Source organism: Pararge aegeria, chromosome 4 (assembly GCF_905163445.1).
Source record: "Pararge aegeria chromosome 4, ilParAegt1.1, whole genome shotgun sequence".
In the NCBI taxonomy this organism is placed as follows: Eukaryota; Metazoa; Arthropoda; class Insecta; order Lepidoptera; family Nymphalidae; genus Pararge; species Pararge aegeria.
Genome location: NC_053183.1, coordinates 2,967,275 through 2,983,798, shown reverse-complemented (window position 1 = coordinate 2,983,798; position 16,524 = coordinate 2,967,275). Strand labels below are relative to the sequence as shown.

Sequence of the window (16,524 nt, the reverse complement as noted above, 5' to 3'; positions counted from 1 at the left end):
CTGTTTTTCATTTGCTTTTAATATTTCATTTATTAATCAAATCTCATAATATGTACTATGTTTTTTAGAGAACGTCACATTTTAAACACACAATGATTTAACAGGCATCAATCTTAGTCTAATCATTAGGTTTTGTTATATCTTCCGCTTTTTATCATTCCAATATTGCTTCCATTTGTATTGTTTATGGGTGACTTAAGGTTTACTCTTTGGAGGTACAAAAAAAATGAACGAAATGGCACTAGTATGACATTTTTCTACATGTATAAACAATTTTAAAACATGTCTAAAAATCTTCAGTCACCTTAAAACAAAATATCTATTCCAAAAGTACGTTAACATCGTACAATAAGATCTCATCATTCCATTGTTCGCTTTAAATGAAACATAACCTTGGGACCAGTATGCTCAATTTTGTTAGAATTTTCAAATTCACCTTCATGTATTTGTAATATATTATTTGATAAGTAAATATTTAAGTTTGAGAGCTGGTGTATCTTTTGATCAAAGTGTTTTATACCGGTCCATTATAAATTTACTTAAACGCGATATAAAGTATTTTGTACAAATAATTTATCAGCTCTTGTACTATTTCTCTCGTTAGCTAAGTTTTTAAAACTGCTACTCATTTGTCAACATCGCCTATATTATTGTAAATATTATTCTTAACATTAATTATTAATATTTAATAAAGAAAAGAAAAATTACTCGAATCGCGTAACTATGATCTTCGTAGTATTTTTTTATAGATTTTTAGTTTTATTTTTTTTCTCTGTGTCATTGTTATGTGCCAATGAGCCAAGTTTTTGAATAATTTTAAACTAGGAATCTTAGTTTCAAAACGGCCAACATAATTTATTGGATAATATCCTAGTATGATGAAGTAAAAAATATACAATTTTAAACAATATTATGTTCTAAATTAATTAATTAATTTCAATCTAAATTATGAACATAAACTACGAAAAATGTTAATAATTTTGGTAGAAATTCAGTAAATATGCGCACAAATTACAATTACAAATTTTGGAAAAATTTATAGAATGTTGACAACACATCAAATATCCATTTTCTCCGAGAATGTCAAAGCTTGAAAGGTTATGGCGCGTAAAATTGTTAAAATATTTTAATATCAGCTGTTTAAAAACTTTTAGTGATAATATAATATTGTGTATTATTAGTAGAAATAATTAGGGTACGTAAATAAAACGAACGCGTGCTTCCTTATAATGCATTCTAAGATAAAGTATACTTATTAAGCAAATGAACTAAAAGATCTAGGAAAATTTATTGAGTACAAAGTAGCGTTTGCAGTTATTTTTTTTTATTTACCGTTCCTCTGTATGATGTATCTATAGTGCAAATCAGTTTAACTTGTAAGGGATTTGACTTGGAATGAACATTAATAAAAGCGTTTAATCATTTGGTATACGAATTAAAAAACGTTGCGTAAAATATTTAAGTAGATATTGACACAGATTACACGCTAACTACTGTTACTTATTAACTTAAAAACAATAGGGAAAGTATTGAAATTAAGTATTTGTTCTTTTAAAATTTTTATTAGTGTTTTTACCTACACTCGGAGGGATTATAAATTACAGACTGATATAAAAGGCATATACTAATTTCGGCATTGACGGTAGAAGAGCCGTAGCTTAATTGGTTAAAGCGCTCAGGCCGCGTTGCCAGAGAGTCGCAGGTTCAAATCCTGTCGGTTCCGAAAATTTTTATATGCATTTTGAATTTATTAAACAATTTGTTCATTATAAAGATATATTACTGAGTTCAGTCTTAGGTGTTAACATTTCTTTACAATCATATTGGTCTTCTTTGATGTACTGTTTTGTAAAAATATTATAATTTATTTAGTAAAATCCAACATAGCCCAAATATAGCTCGAATATATTACCCGCATTTTTTACTTTGTACTTCTTTTGTGTCTACGATATTTCAACAAAATTTGTACAAAAATTCCAAGTTTTACCCCTTCTTAAAATATGGAAAAAAAAGGCTCAAAAAATAGTTCTTGGCACATTGTTATAAAGAGTTATTACTGAATAATTACGAAAGAAGGCACAAAAACACTGTCAATCTTTAGGTGCCTTACAATTTTAAGAATTGTAATAAACTATTACGTAGGTATAATGTAAGAGAAAGTTTAGTTTGTAAGTCGCCTGTAAATACATTTTTATCATTATTTTTATGAAATGCATTTCATTGTAAGATTCTACAGTTTGAGGAGAATAATTTTTAAATATTTTCCCCTAATTGACAATAAAGGAATAAATTTTAAATGGTTGTTTCTTTTAATTAAACATTTTCTTATTTTTATTGATCGTAAACCTCTTTAAAGCATAGGCAAGGTCTTTATTAATCTCTACTAATATTACAAATGTCAATGTAAGTTTGTTTGTTACGCTTTCACGCAAAAACTACTTAACCGATTCTCAAGAAACTTTGTACACCTATTCTTGGAAGTATTAGAAGTAATATAGGATACTTTTTATCCCGACATTAAGCTCGGTTCCTTTGGGACAGGGGATGAGTGTTTGACGGTTTTACACCATACCTCCGACAAATTATAACCGATTTAAATATTTATTTATGTACTATAGAGGTTATAATATGTGTTTAATTTTGCCCAAACTGTGGTTGGAGATAGAGGACAGAACTCCTCAGCGAACAGCAGCAAACTCCTCATTTAAGGCTTAGCGATACTGAATACTTTTATTTTTTTTACATCTATCTACAACTAAATTTAGTGCCACATCAAAAAACAAAATCAAACGCAGACGAAGTTGCGTGCAACAACTAGTATGAAAAAAAAATTGGTAGCATCTTTTTAAATTTTATGGCAACATTACAGTAAAGCTTCATGTAAAGTGACCTAGGAACACTGACCTCTACGTGCTTTATAGTATACTATAGTATAATATAGTATATTGACTATAGTATAGTATAAAGAACGCAGCCGGTATCGATTTTTATTGACAAAAAAACCCAGCATCAATATTTGGCCCCACTAGACTCTTAAGAACTCTTATACATAATACATGGTATTAGATTTGGAATGTTAGTTCCATTAATGGGTATTTTACATTATATTATCATCCATAAAACTGATGTAAAAAAACCCTCCAAAATAAACATCGAAGTAAAAAGTTACTAATAATTTACTTAATAATAGGTATGGTTCTATATTTTTATAAAGTAGGTAGTTACCTACTTTATAAAAATTGCCTTGATAATAGTTTCACCATTTTTCTTCTTATTTTTTGCTTTTCTCTCACAACTTTATAAGTTTATAACTTTCCAAGTTTTTATTAAAAGTTTAAGCACACATTAAACAGAATGCGTCAATTTTACAAGGTTAAGTCAATAATTCATATTGACTAAAACGATATTCTATAATCTGTGGAAAGCTAAAAGAAAAAAAAAAGTCCATAATCTTGATAGGTCTTGTCAACAGATATTTTCAATCTACCCTCCTAAAATTACGATGACAAATATGCAATTTAAATGCTAAATAGTAATTTCGAGTTATTTACACTTTTAGTGATCCTAAATGCTATGATTAAATTGAAATATCGATTTTAAGTGACTTTCAAGATTTATGATGTGACTGTATTGATTTTTTGATAATTGGAGTTGTTTCTCTAGCAAGTAAGTTTTTCAATTTTTAAATAGACTTGTATGGTGCAGATTTAATTTTTTAAGAAAAGTTGCTCTTATCTTACTTCGTGTGAACGTCAGATCAGACTACAGTTGTCACAACTGGCTCTTCCCGCAGCTGTATGTAACTTTAACTTTGGTTTTGTGTATAACTACTGAATGGGTATTTAAAGCCGGCCGGTGTCGCTGTCTATCTTTAAGGCAAGGCATCGTGTGTGTTCTTATCCCGTGCTCTGCAGGGATACGGGGAAATTTGTGCAGGATGTGCGGATGGTGAGACAGCCGCGTGCCGCAAATGAAGACGGCCACGGGACAACGTTTATTGGATTGGACTTATTGGAGTAAAACGTTGGCTATGGGGCCAGGTCTTCCACAGTCAGTGTATTTAGTAGGACCTTTGTGTGCGATATCCTTGATGTCAGGATGCGCTCAGGCGTCTGATCGTGCCTCGGGCCGAAAATGCCTCGGGCGAGGCGTGCAATCAACAGATCCGATTCATCGTATGTCTCTCTGGATGGTCGAGTTCCTTACATTTACGTTCCCCCCCTCGGGAGCGCCCGTAATCCTTCTCAGGGCGACAAGGCAAGGCATTCTTACTTGTCGTTTCAAAAGTGCTTGTAAAGTGTTTTTTTAAGAGCTTAAATATTGCAAAATCTGTGAAAGCCTTCATAGGGTTTTTAATAGACGTAAATTACTACGATTATGAGGGTAGTGGACAGTGTGGTTTCAGCCACGTGGCGAGACAGACACTGGGTGGTGGGCAGCCGCTATGGTTATGTTGGCGATCACTTGTGCCACGGTATTTGCCAACTTCGCCGTCATGTTGGCGCTCTGGCGAGTGCGGCGGGCGCCCTCTCATTACCCCCTGATGAGTCTGGTAGCGGCGGACTTCCTGGTGGGGATGGCTGTGTTGCCGATTGCTGCGCTCAGAGAGCTGTTTGTGTTTAATCTAAGTAAGTACCCTATCTAAAGATCATCATCATCATCATATCAACCCATTACCAGGCCACTACAACGCACGGGTCTGCTCCCACAACGAGAAGGGGTTAAGGCCGTAGTCCACCACGCTGGCCCAGTGCGGATTGGTGGACACCACACACTTTTGAGAACATTTTTTAGAAGTATCATGAATGCAGGTTTCCTCACGATGTTTTCCTTCACCGTTGAAGCAAGTGATATTTTAGTTACTTTAAACGCATATAACTTAGAAAAGTTGGAGGTGCGAGCTGGAATTTGAACTCGGCCCCCCGAAAGTGAAGTCGAGCTTCTACCCTCTGGGCAACCGCTTCAGATATCTAAAGATATTCAACTTTTTTATACGTTTTTTTTTTATACGTGGGTAATAATGATAAGGTTGCTTGGAAGTAACCCTCTCCGCTTTCATCTCACCCTAAATAGAACACTGATTGTTAAACTTGTAAAATGATGTTGGAAAAGAGCGAGTTACTTATCAGCTTCTTCTCGGTAGAATCTGCTTTTCGAACCGGTGGTAGAGTCCCTATAAACAGACTTGACCTTTCAAAAGTGCTTGTATTTACGGCCTACTTGAAAAATGAATTTCGAATTTGAATTCGAATATAGAAATAATAATCGGCGGACCGAACCGATGGCCCTACTGATAATAAGTCGAAAACTATTGGCTATAAACAGAGTTACATTACACAGGGCATGCAATGAACACCTAGCCCTACTTTAATCCCTGTTATTATAGCTAGCTTGACAGAATAATCGTTAAGACCGCCAACCCACAATTAGGTCTATGTTCTAGAACCTTCATTCCGTGATAGTGACATTAGTGAGCCTAGGATGATGATATTGATGACAATGAATTCCCAATATAGTATTTGTAAGCAACATATTAGTCTTTATAAACAAAAAGTGGATATAAACAGTCGACTTACAAGAAATGGTCATAAATTAGTGACATCTGCATATCGTCTGCGAAAGGTGCAGAAGTCATTTGTGGAATTGAGTATACGCTTTTATAATATGATTCCTAAGGTAATTTTGGACCTACCAATGCATAAGTTTAAAGAATGTGTTAAAACACATTTATTACAGCGAGGTTATTATACAATTGATGAGTTTCTTAATGACAAGGTTGCTTGGAAGCATCCGGCTCCGCTTTCATCTCTCACAAGATAGAAAAATGAATGTTGAAATGTAAAATGTAAATTTTTGATGTTGGAAAAGAGCAACTGCTGAGTTTCTTGCCGGCTTCTTCTCGGTAGAATCTGCCTTCCGAACCGGTGGTAGAGTCACTACACACGGACAGACTTGAAGTTTCAAAAGTGCTTGTATTAGGCTTACTTGAAATAAATGAATTTTTTTTGGACCAAATTGAACATGCAATTATATCAAATAAATATACTGATCGCAACCGGGACCACTCGTTTAAAATATCAAAGCGCTCACCAGAGCGTTAGGGAGCAGTCACAGGGCGGTACTTTACATGACGTGTTTCTTGCTTGCTTTGCGAAGTGTTGCTCTCTTTATAAGCGATGGTTTTCCACTTACCTATATGGTGGTCTATAAGAAGAAACTATTTTATTTTTTTATTTAACTCTTTATTTGTACACCACTATGAAGTTAGGAAAAACAATAGAAATACAAAGACAGAAGTAGAATACAAATGGCGGCCTTATCGCTTAGTAGCGATCTCTGCCAGGCAACCTTTGGATTAGGACAAGATGAACGGACAGGTGGTGTAAAATTATTATAAACCTACATTCAAATACTAATACATAAACAAAATTGCACAAATAAGAAATATGAACTCCCTGATGACATTCGGCGCTCTAAATACCTTGCGTCAAAAGTCGTGTAAGGAGGCACTATTTGTCACTATAAACATGTTAATATTATATGTATATGTGTGTGTGTGTATTTATGCATATTTATTAATATATATTATATTTATTTAATATATTATATTATTACATTTCTTATTTTATTTAATTATTTATGTATATCATATATATATATATATATATATATATATATATATATATTATATATATATATATTATTTCCCGTCTCTCATTGCCTTATTCCAATAGTTAAGGTAGCCTGGAAGAGATCACTGTTAGTGATAAGGCCGCCTTTTGCATATAATTTATGTTAATGTAAGTGTTCCTGTGTTTCCTTTATTATGCAGTAAAGTTGTTTAAAAAATATAAATAAATATAATAAATAAATATAAAATAATAAACTAATATATACTCAATCATACATAAATACTTATAAGCATATAGATAATAAAAAAAACATAGTAAAGGTACTAAAAGTCGTCATTATTGTGCAAGATAATTTGCTTTCACCGCGTTTTTAAATGTTTCAAGCTATTTTGCCTTAATAGCGCGGGTAAATCTACTTATTTTCCCCGAGATCGTGTTATATGTGCATGCTGGAGTACATTGGACGTGCTATGCTGTACCGCATCTATCCTTTCGCTGTGCGCCCTTGGCTGGGAGCGATACTCCGGCATCACAGCGCCCTTGGCAAGGGCGCAGAGGGCGAGAAGGGCTCGGACCTTATCAATCCTGGTCTGGCCTGTGTCAGCGCTGGTGGCGTTGCCAGACGCCTTCATACCCTCTCCGAAGTCCTTCCACCCGGGAGAATTAGAAAAGGCTTGCGACGTTAACACTAATATTTGGTAAGTTGCTCTAACAAGATTGCATTTAGAAATAGTGGGCCAATAAGTCAGATAGTCTCACTAAGGGAAACTCCACTTAAGTTACAAGATGGGTACGTAGAGTAAAGAGTTGTTTTGATAGGCTGAAGGATAGGGCTAAGTTTGTAGCAGGCCACTTATTTATAAATAAAATTAGGTGTTTCTTCAATGTATTTCTATTTAAAATATAATGGATACAGATGCACTTAATAACATGTACCATAGATGGTGATGATTCTTTTGTTCCACAGGTATGTCTTTTTCAGCATTACATTCTCATTCTACGTGCCGGCTTGCATGATAGTGATGCAGTACGGGTTCATCTTGCGAGCTCTTTCCTCCCCTCCACCGATTCGCGCACATCGTGGGCGGACAGTCTCACCGCGCTGTCAGAAAATGGTAAAACGGTTCATGTTTAATAAAGCTCAATATGTTATTGTTTATGAGATAAAGCTGCTGACACACAGACGGAAGGACGGAGGGTTCTGCGGACAGACAGACAGCGGAAGCTCAGTTTTAAGTAGTAATAGGGTATTGTTTGCACCTTACGGGCACAAAACCCTAAAACACGTTTTTATAGCAATGATAATCACAAACTTTTAAAACAGACAGATTTTAATACTTATATATTAGGAGATACAGCCAGCTGACACACACGTACGGATGGATGGATGGACGGATGGATGTACATACGGAGAGCGGAGGCTCCAGTTGTAAGTAGTTATAGGATCCTTTCTAAATCCTTCTGGAACAGAACCCTAAAAACACTCTTTTAAAGCAATAGCAATCAAAAATTATAAAAAAGCCCTCGCCTGAGCTGTACGTAGCCTTTCACCAAAGTAACAGGTAATTTAACAATAATACAATTTAAGTAATACCTATACCTATCTTAAAAATGAAGCTATCAATCGATTATTTGAGAAGAAGAAACACGAAACTTTTATGCATATTCTTGTAGGTATAAGAAATAATATAGTATACTTTAAATTAAAAAAAAAAAAAATTACGTAAGATAAAAAAATGTTTGTGAACAATACTAAAAATCTCATATATACGCTACGAGTACGCTGCCTCCCTAAATTAAGCGGGCGAAGCCGCAGGGAACATCTTGTAATACATAAATATATTAATTTGACGGCCGTTTGGCGCAGTGAGCAGCGACCCTGCCTTTCTGAATCGAAGTCCGTGGATTCGATTCCAAAAACTGGAATATCTTTTTGTGACGAACGTGACTGTTTTTCAGTATCTGGGTGTTTAAATATAGGAAGAAAATTACTTTTACGGATTTTTTATTTCAGGATTCAACACAAATGAACACCACACCAAAGCAAAAATCTTCGAATGTCCACATACAAATTGACAATAATCAGAAGTAAGTTCAGTACGTATTGTTTCTCAGAAAATTAACTCACATTAATTACACAGCTTTCGTAATAATTACTAATTACTAAACAAATATAAACTGTCTCATTGGTCTAGTGGTTAGCATCTCATGAGGTACTAGGTTCCAATCCCAGGTTGGGTGAAAAATAGTTAGGTCAGTTACGAATTCTCAGTACCAGAGAAGTACAGTTGGGAAATTCCTGGTGTCGACTCCCGTGCCTCAAGAGAGTTCATTGAGCCTTCAGGCCCGATTGTTACCACTAACTTTAAAAGCCGTTAAAGCCCAGCAACCCGCATTGGGGCGTGGTGGTTCAAATCTGTAACACCCACCCTCCTATGAGAGAGGAGGCCTATAACCCAGCAGTGCGATGTTAATAGACTGTGGGAGTAGCAAATAGTTTCTTTCCACGCTTGCAATCGTGGACACTACGAGTATTGAAACACTATGACGTCAAAGTAAAGTGTAGGTACTACAAATTAGCCTTTGACTGCAATCGCAGGGTAAGAAGGGTAAGTGGGGGGGGGGGGGAGAATTCTATTATCAGCCATCACCAACCCCCAGGCCAGCGTGGTGATTATGGGCACACCCTCCCCTTGGGAGCAACATCATTGTTGATTGTTGGATAGGGGCAGGCGTTTCTTTGCGGAAATCCATATGAAAATTAAGCTTAATTTGCTATACTCCGCGAACGGCAGGAGAATCTGTATGGTGTTATTTATAATTTCTTCAATCCTTATACTCCACACCAAACAGATATTCTGCAATGTACCCTCTACGCACCATTCGCTCCAAAACCGGAGCGTCCTCAGGAGATGTTGACTTTTCAATGAATAATCATCTATCTGTAATATGCTGGACGGGGGCAGATAGACAGCTAGATGTTTTTGTGGAAGAACTAAATAAAATTCATCCAAAATTAAAAATTAAGCAAATAAAGCTTAATTTTTATAATATATTGATGATTGATTCAATATTCAAAATTCATTAATTTCGAGTAGGTCTCGAAATTAATGAAGTAATATAGGTAATATAAGCACTTTTGAAACGTCAAGTATGTCTGTTTGTAGTGACTCTACCACCGGTTCGGAAGGCAGATTCTACCGAGAAGAAGCCGGCAAGAAACTCAGCAGTTGACCTTTTCCAACATCATTTTACAATTTAACAATCACTGTTCTATCTTCTGTGAGATGAAAGCCGAGCTTGCTTCGATGCTACCTTGTCATTAAGAAATTCATCAATGTTATAGTAACCTCGATGTTTTAAATGAGTTTTTATATATTCATATTTAAATGAAACATGTTGTAATGAGTCGTCCAATCGTTCAATTTGTTCGTTTAAACATTGGACTACAGTTTCATGTTCTCCAGTATTTTTTAAATGAAGAACAATAGAATGATAGAATGATTAAATCTCAATAGAAACAATTCTTTTTAATTCTACTTACCTTTTTGGTTTTTATTCAATATTGTGTTTTTTTTATTATTTTGCAAACTTTTTTTTGCAAAATTTTACTGTCAGCTAAGTCACGATATGTAAAATAAGCTTATATTTCTTATTTATAGTGATGTAACACCAAAAGCTTGCCGTATCAATTCACCAGCAGTCATACGAGCCTGCACAGAACCCAGTACAGGAAAATGCAGCTACAAGTAAGTTCATACATCACAAAAATGAATATAATAAATAAATAAATATACTACGATAATACGCACATCGCCATCTAGCCCCAAAGTTGGCGTAGCTTGTATTATGGGTACTAAGATAGCTGATGATTTTTTTTTTATGAACTTAATGCACATAATTACTTATATAGCCTATACGGAACATACCCACACACTTTCTCTTTTATATAGTACAGTAGTTCGTATCAGCGCTTCACTTGTGTATTTTTGTTGAAATCATACAGGTCTCCAAGTGCAGCAGAAGTGTTATTAATACCAAAACATTGTAACTGTTTTATCTAGGTTTTTTTTAAATGTAGGTACTAGCTGTCGCCCGCGTTTATTAAGTACACCACCAACCCATTACCAGCTCACTACAGAGCACGGGTATCCTCTCAGAATATGTAGGGTTTAGGCCGTAGTCTACCACGCTGGCCAAGTGCGGTTTCGTAGAGTTCTCACGCCGTTGAGAACGTTATGGAGAGCTCTCAGACATGCAGGCTTCCTCACGATGTTTTCCTTCACCGTTTAAAGCAAGTGGTATTAAAATTGCTTAAATTAAAAACGCACATAGCTCCGAAAAGTTAGTGATGCGTGCCGTGCTTGAATTTGGTCTCAACGAAAGGAAAACCGAAGCCACTACCGGCCACCACTAGGCTATAGCCAAAAATCAAGATGGTTGGTTTATTTGGATGCTTATTAAGGGCGCGAAGGAAGGACAAACAAACGAATACACTTTCGCATTTATACTTACATTTAATAAGAATAAAGACATTTCTTCTTTTGCTATAATTAATAATAATAATGGTAGTTTTATATGGTTTAGAAGCTTGGACTCTAAAAGCCGATACTCAGAAACGTCTCGAAGCCTTCGAGATGTGTTGCTACAGTACAATGCTCATTAGCTGGACACGGAAAGTTTCTAACGTGAGAGTACTAAAACGCGTCGCCAGAAGCCGGGAGTTACTGCTAATGATTAAAAAGCGAAACTTCAAATATCTGGGCCACGTTCTGAGACATGAGCTATACCAACTTCTCCAGCTCATAATGATGGCCAAAGTATAGGGCAAACGACGTGTTGGAATGAGGAAGAAGTCATGGTTGCGCAACATCCGTGAATGGACCAATATCGTAAGTGTAGAAACATTGTTTCGCTTTGAGCAAGACCGCGAGAAGTTCGCTGAGCCAACCTCCGGTAGTGGAGAGGAACAAAAGTTCGAGTCCCAGCACGCACCTCTAACTTTTCTAAGTTATGTGCGTTAAAATATCACTATCAACGGTGAAGGAAAACATCGTGACCTAAAACCTACATCCCTGAGAGTTCTCCATTATGCTCAAAGTTTAGTGAAGCCCACCAATCCGCACTGAGCCAGCGTGGTGGACTACGGACTTCTCATTGTGGGAGGACACCAGTGCCTTGTGGTAATGGTTTGATATGATGATGATGTTTTTAAACTGTTCTAGGACCAATTTCTTAGAGCGTCAACGTCGAGCAACTCGGATGATTGTGATGCTTATGGGGCTGTTCTTCATCTGCTGGACTCCATACTTCGTGATACTACCTTTGGGTATGTTCCCAGATCCACGCAGACTTATGTTTATTTCTTCATCTATTGGAATGTATATAAAGTAAAATGGACGCGTATGCCGTCACGGAGAAATGGCATGACTCTTTTATGTGCGCACTGACTGTGCCACTGCATTATATATACTTATTTTGTGGTATATTGTTGTGGTAATCAACGCACAGCCTAAACCGCTGGGGTTAGAAACTTGGAATTGAGACTTGCGTTAGAAGTTGCGTAATAACAGAGTAGGTTTCTGTTATAACGCAACGTCGCACTAAGAAATAATTTTTTGACAATCTACCCTCAAGAGAGTGAAATGGGGGGTTGAATTGTTTTACTATAACTCTAAATGCGTGCTTCCTGTGGTACATTTGATAGTTTTTTGAAATATTTAATCGGGGGAAGCTTAATTAATATATATATTATATATATTAATTAAGAGGATAGCGAAACCAAAAATTGGTCTTTACTTTTCCTCCCGAAAATGCATAGCTTTCGGATTGTTATAAAAAGTGTTACTTTTCATAGTGTTAATCTTGCATAGATATAGCTTGCATCCTGGAGATAGCCTGAGTAAATAAACTGTACCTACGCGATTCTTTAGAAACCTAAACAAACGTGGTGGAAGACATGGACATAGGCTAGTATTTAAAATTGATTCAGCAAGCCTCCGACCAGATCTAGGGGGGGAAATTGGCGATTTAATTTATAATCGGCGAATTAATGGAGAATCACGCATAAATTATCTTCTTTATCTTCTTTATTGTTAAACTTAGACTCTCTCTACGACATCGTCAGCGACTCGACCTGGGCGTGGTGTACATGGCTCGGCTACGTGAACTCAGCTCTGAACCCGTTCGTATACGCTGCAGCATCTCCCAGTGTGCGCAGAGTATTACAGTACTCCTATACAACCTCTAGTTCGAGAAACAATGAGATTCCTTTGACTCAGCGGATTCCAAGAGCGTGATTATATTCTGTGAGTTGTTTTATCTACTTGTATATTTTTTTAAAGTGGCCTAGTTTAGTGGTTATATATATAAATATAATATAGTATACTTTATTGGGCACAAAGAAACAAGTTCAATTATTGGATAGAAGTAGGCATTTCTTTGCGGAAACCCATGATATATTATGAAAATTAAGCTTAATTTTTTAAATATTTTCGACTGCGGTGTAGGGTGACTAACGTAAGTAATTTCAAAATTACCTTCTAGTAAAAAATAAATTGAAAATAAATATGCTTTATTTACATAACATTCATTCGATTAGCTCGTGTACATTTTCTTTGGCATAAAATCTATCCATTCGTAACTGTCTTTAGAAATATTTAGGTGCGTCCACACATGCCTAACTTAATCTTACAGCTTCGTAATCACGATTACTGATACAAACATCTTGGATGTATTAGAAAGTACATTTATCGTAGAACATGAAGTACAAGTGTGGATAAACCTTTATAAACATCAAAAATTGCACTCGAAAAATACTGCCTTAGTGTCAGTGGAAGAAAACTTCATAGATATAAACTACGCTTAATAGTCTTAGAGCTAGTCAACGATTTGTTAGTTTCAATTTAACAAATTTCAGAAACATATTATTAATAAGATAACCATCACGAATCAGAAAGACCGTATTTGCTATTATATTCAAATTCATTGTCATATGCATTGTTTTGGTCTGCAGAGAATGTTGTAAATATATATATAAATGTTGGAAATATTATACAATCATCAAGAGTTTCATCCGTGTGAGTTCTAAAATGTTTAGATGTATTTTAATATTTAAAACTCTTAAATGAAAATAAAAAATATTTGTTAATAGCCACCATTTGTTAAAAACACTCTGACAAATCGTTCGCCAGCTCTCTATTATAATAAACAACTCAACAACAAATAACAGCGATAATAAAACTATTTACAACTTAATCATAAACTTTGAAGACTATCAACGAAAACAACGCAGCCGCTGCTCTGTGTAAATACCAATCAAATACAATTCAATTTTAAATTGCCAAAGATTTCTTAAAAACAAAATCGACTTTAACAGAAATTAATTTTTTTCACTTTAAGCAGCAGCAGTAACGCGAGCTTTACACTCCTTAACTTAAATAAACCTTATCAAGGAAGAATGTTAATGAACCACTGAAATGGTTTATATTAAAGGTTTATAGATTCGAATAATACTCCAAATATTCCTCATGCACCAACTGCCACATTTGAATACGCGTTAAAGGAATAAGGGCCTTATTAAAAGATTTTCATTTTTCCTTTCAGGTTAACAAGATGGCGCGAATCAAAATTTCACAAAATGGCGGCTAGCGCGCGAAGATGGCGGCGAGAGACAAGATGGTGGCTGCTAATGGCGGGGAAAGGGAGCTAGCGGCGCCGAAGTCCCTGGCATCTGGCGAGCAGGTCTTGCAGGTGCATCGACCGGAGAGACAATATCCGGGCTCGTCCTCTTCTGACACGCATTCCTTTGAAAGTTATTAAAAAAACACGTGTGAACATAATCTGACACCTTTATCTATATCTAACCTAACTTGTATTTTGTTTACTACAAACTTTACTTAATTTATTCTTATTTTTAATTTGGAATGTATAGACTTATCGCTGAGATGTTCAAAAAGTTTAATACAGAAGAAATTCAACTTATTTGAGGGCAGGTCGCTTTAAGCCAAGGACTCATGCGTTTTAAATCTCTCAACCCGCAGAAAACCACTACTGTTACTCCACTGGAGTAAACTGATGTTGATTGTGATAGCTTTAATTTACAAAAATTGTGTTGTAACAAAAATTGAATCAAAATTTCAATCTCTGCTCATAACGTTGTAACCTTTGAACCAAAATAGAAAATAAAATATTGTGTTCATGGTCTTTCAAATTAAATTAAAAAATCCCCTGTCCCAAAAAATGGTGGTGGCCATCTTGGATTTCGATTTATCATTGTGTAAAGTATTCTACTAGTCGAGCATTTTTATTTTATACCCATATTGAGGGAGTTTTATATTGTTGACACAAACAGCCAACACACTAAGAGACACGTCAAAATTATAACACCCCGTCGTTTTTGATTCGGGGTTTAAAATTAACTGAAATATTGTAGACAATATTGAAACCCCTAACAATGTAAAAATTCTAAAAAAATCCTAAAATTTATATTTAGAAATACTTTTATTAAATCATTAGGTAAGTTTCCTTTAACTGTGTCAATTCGAGCAAAGCACTGAAATACTATAAATATAAATATGGCAACATTATTTTACAGTGTCATTAGAACCTGTCAGTTTTCTCCTGTGGTCATTGCACTTTATAGGCATACCGAGATTTATCATTGCAGGCAAAAATGCTACTATTTAGAATGCGATTTTTAAATTTTAATAATATTTGTAAATAAAATTGTAGTATCTTATGTGTGTTACAGTAAGTTTAATAATGTATCATAGATAATTTAGTGTAGGGACTTTATTGAATTGTTGTTATTAAAGACGTTAAACATTAGTCTGTTTGGTTTTCATTGCCATAAAATAATAATTAGAAGTTTAATAATAAACAGTGCGTTTAATAAGTTAAGTTAAGTTTAATCAATGCGTTAATTCTTAACACATTAATATTACAGTGAGGTTTTTTTTTATATACTAATAAAACAGAACTTTTATTAAAATACATAAAAGTTAGTCCTTGACAACCCTCACCTAGTAATGATACAGTCATAGAATTAAGAACATACAGAAATCGTGTACACGACTAATGTTAAAGCATCAAAACCGCTCCATTTTAGTAGTGTTTATAGAACAGGTGGTTAGACACGTCATTCCATTTACCAGTTCACAATAATTATTTTACTTGTAATGTTCTAAACGTTTACCATAAAATAGGGGAAATGGGGAAAAGTGAACAGCAGACTTTCCGCGGGTGTGAAGTGAAACGAGCGCTACATGCCATAATGGCAGAGGGTTATGTATGTGGAATGCGCTCCCAATCGACTTAAGACAGTCTAAATCACTTTGTATATTTAAGACGACTGTTATTAATGTATTTATGATATGTTAAACTATATATTAGTTTCTTATTTTTTTTAATGTTTATTATATTCTGTGTTATTTTATTTGTGTAATCTAGTTCAAGTATTGGTATGTAGTTTTTTTTAATATGCACAACCTGCAGTCTGTTATCCTTTTGCTTTCCTTATCCTAGGTAGCCTGGAAGAGATCGCTACGAAGCGATAAGGCCGCCTTTTTTATGCTGCTTCTGTTTGTGTTTTTTTTATTCTTCTTCTATATTTTTTTGTGTGCAAATAAAGATTACTAGCGGACCCGCGCGACTTTGTCCGCGAATGAGCCGACTTAAGAAAATATTCGTATGTTGCCGCGAACTGTTTTATAGAACTTTGAAGAAACAAAAATTCCGACAATTCCGGTATACTTACTACATCCTTCCGTCGTTTGGCGTAACGTTTACCGTTCACTCACGCATCAGAATCTCTCAAAAATGGATATTTTTTGCAGTTTTTGCCCGAGATTCCAATATAAATGAATCCTAGCTAGATTGATTTATCGCCCCT

At 35.2% G+C, this 16,524-nt stretch overlaps 2 protein-coding genes across 3 annotated transcripts in view; one reads left to right on the top strand and one right to left on the bottom strand.

The window, feature by feature from the left end:
* Positions 1-4,090: 4,090 nt before the first annotated feature.
* LOC120623466 (5-hydroxytryptamine receptor 1D-like) lies at positions 4,091-15,461 on the top strand. Its single transcript, XM_039889500.1, has 9 exons — positions 4,091-4,175; positions 4,395-4,628; positions 7,063-7,330; positions 7,600-7,747; positions 8,647-8,720; positions 10,295-10,381; positions 11,858-11,961; positions 12,738-12,940; positions 14,238-15,461. Exons 1-8 carry the CDS (start codon positions 4,091-4,093, stop codon positions 12,929-12,931), a joined length of 1,194 nt encoding a protein of 397 aa, XP_039745434.1. The 3' UTR covers positions 12,932-12,940; positions 14,238-15,461.
* The window catches only part of LOC120637750 (prion-like-(Q/N-rich) domain-bearing protein 25), a 41,198-nt gene continuing 37,863 nt past the window's right edge, over positions 13,190-16,524 (bottom strand). For both annotated transcript variants that reach the window (XM_039909737.1, XM_039909738.1), the window contains exon 8: positions 13,190-14,437. In XM_039909737.1, coding sequence (XP_039765671.1) covers positions 14,279-14,437 — 159 coding nt within the window. In that variant the 3' untranslated portion in view covers positions 13,190-14,278. The remainder of the gene's footprint in view (positions 14,438-16,524) is intronic.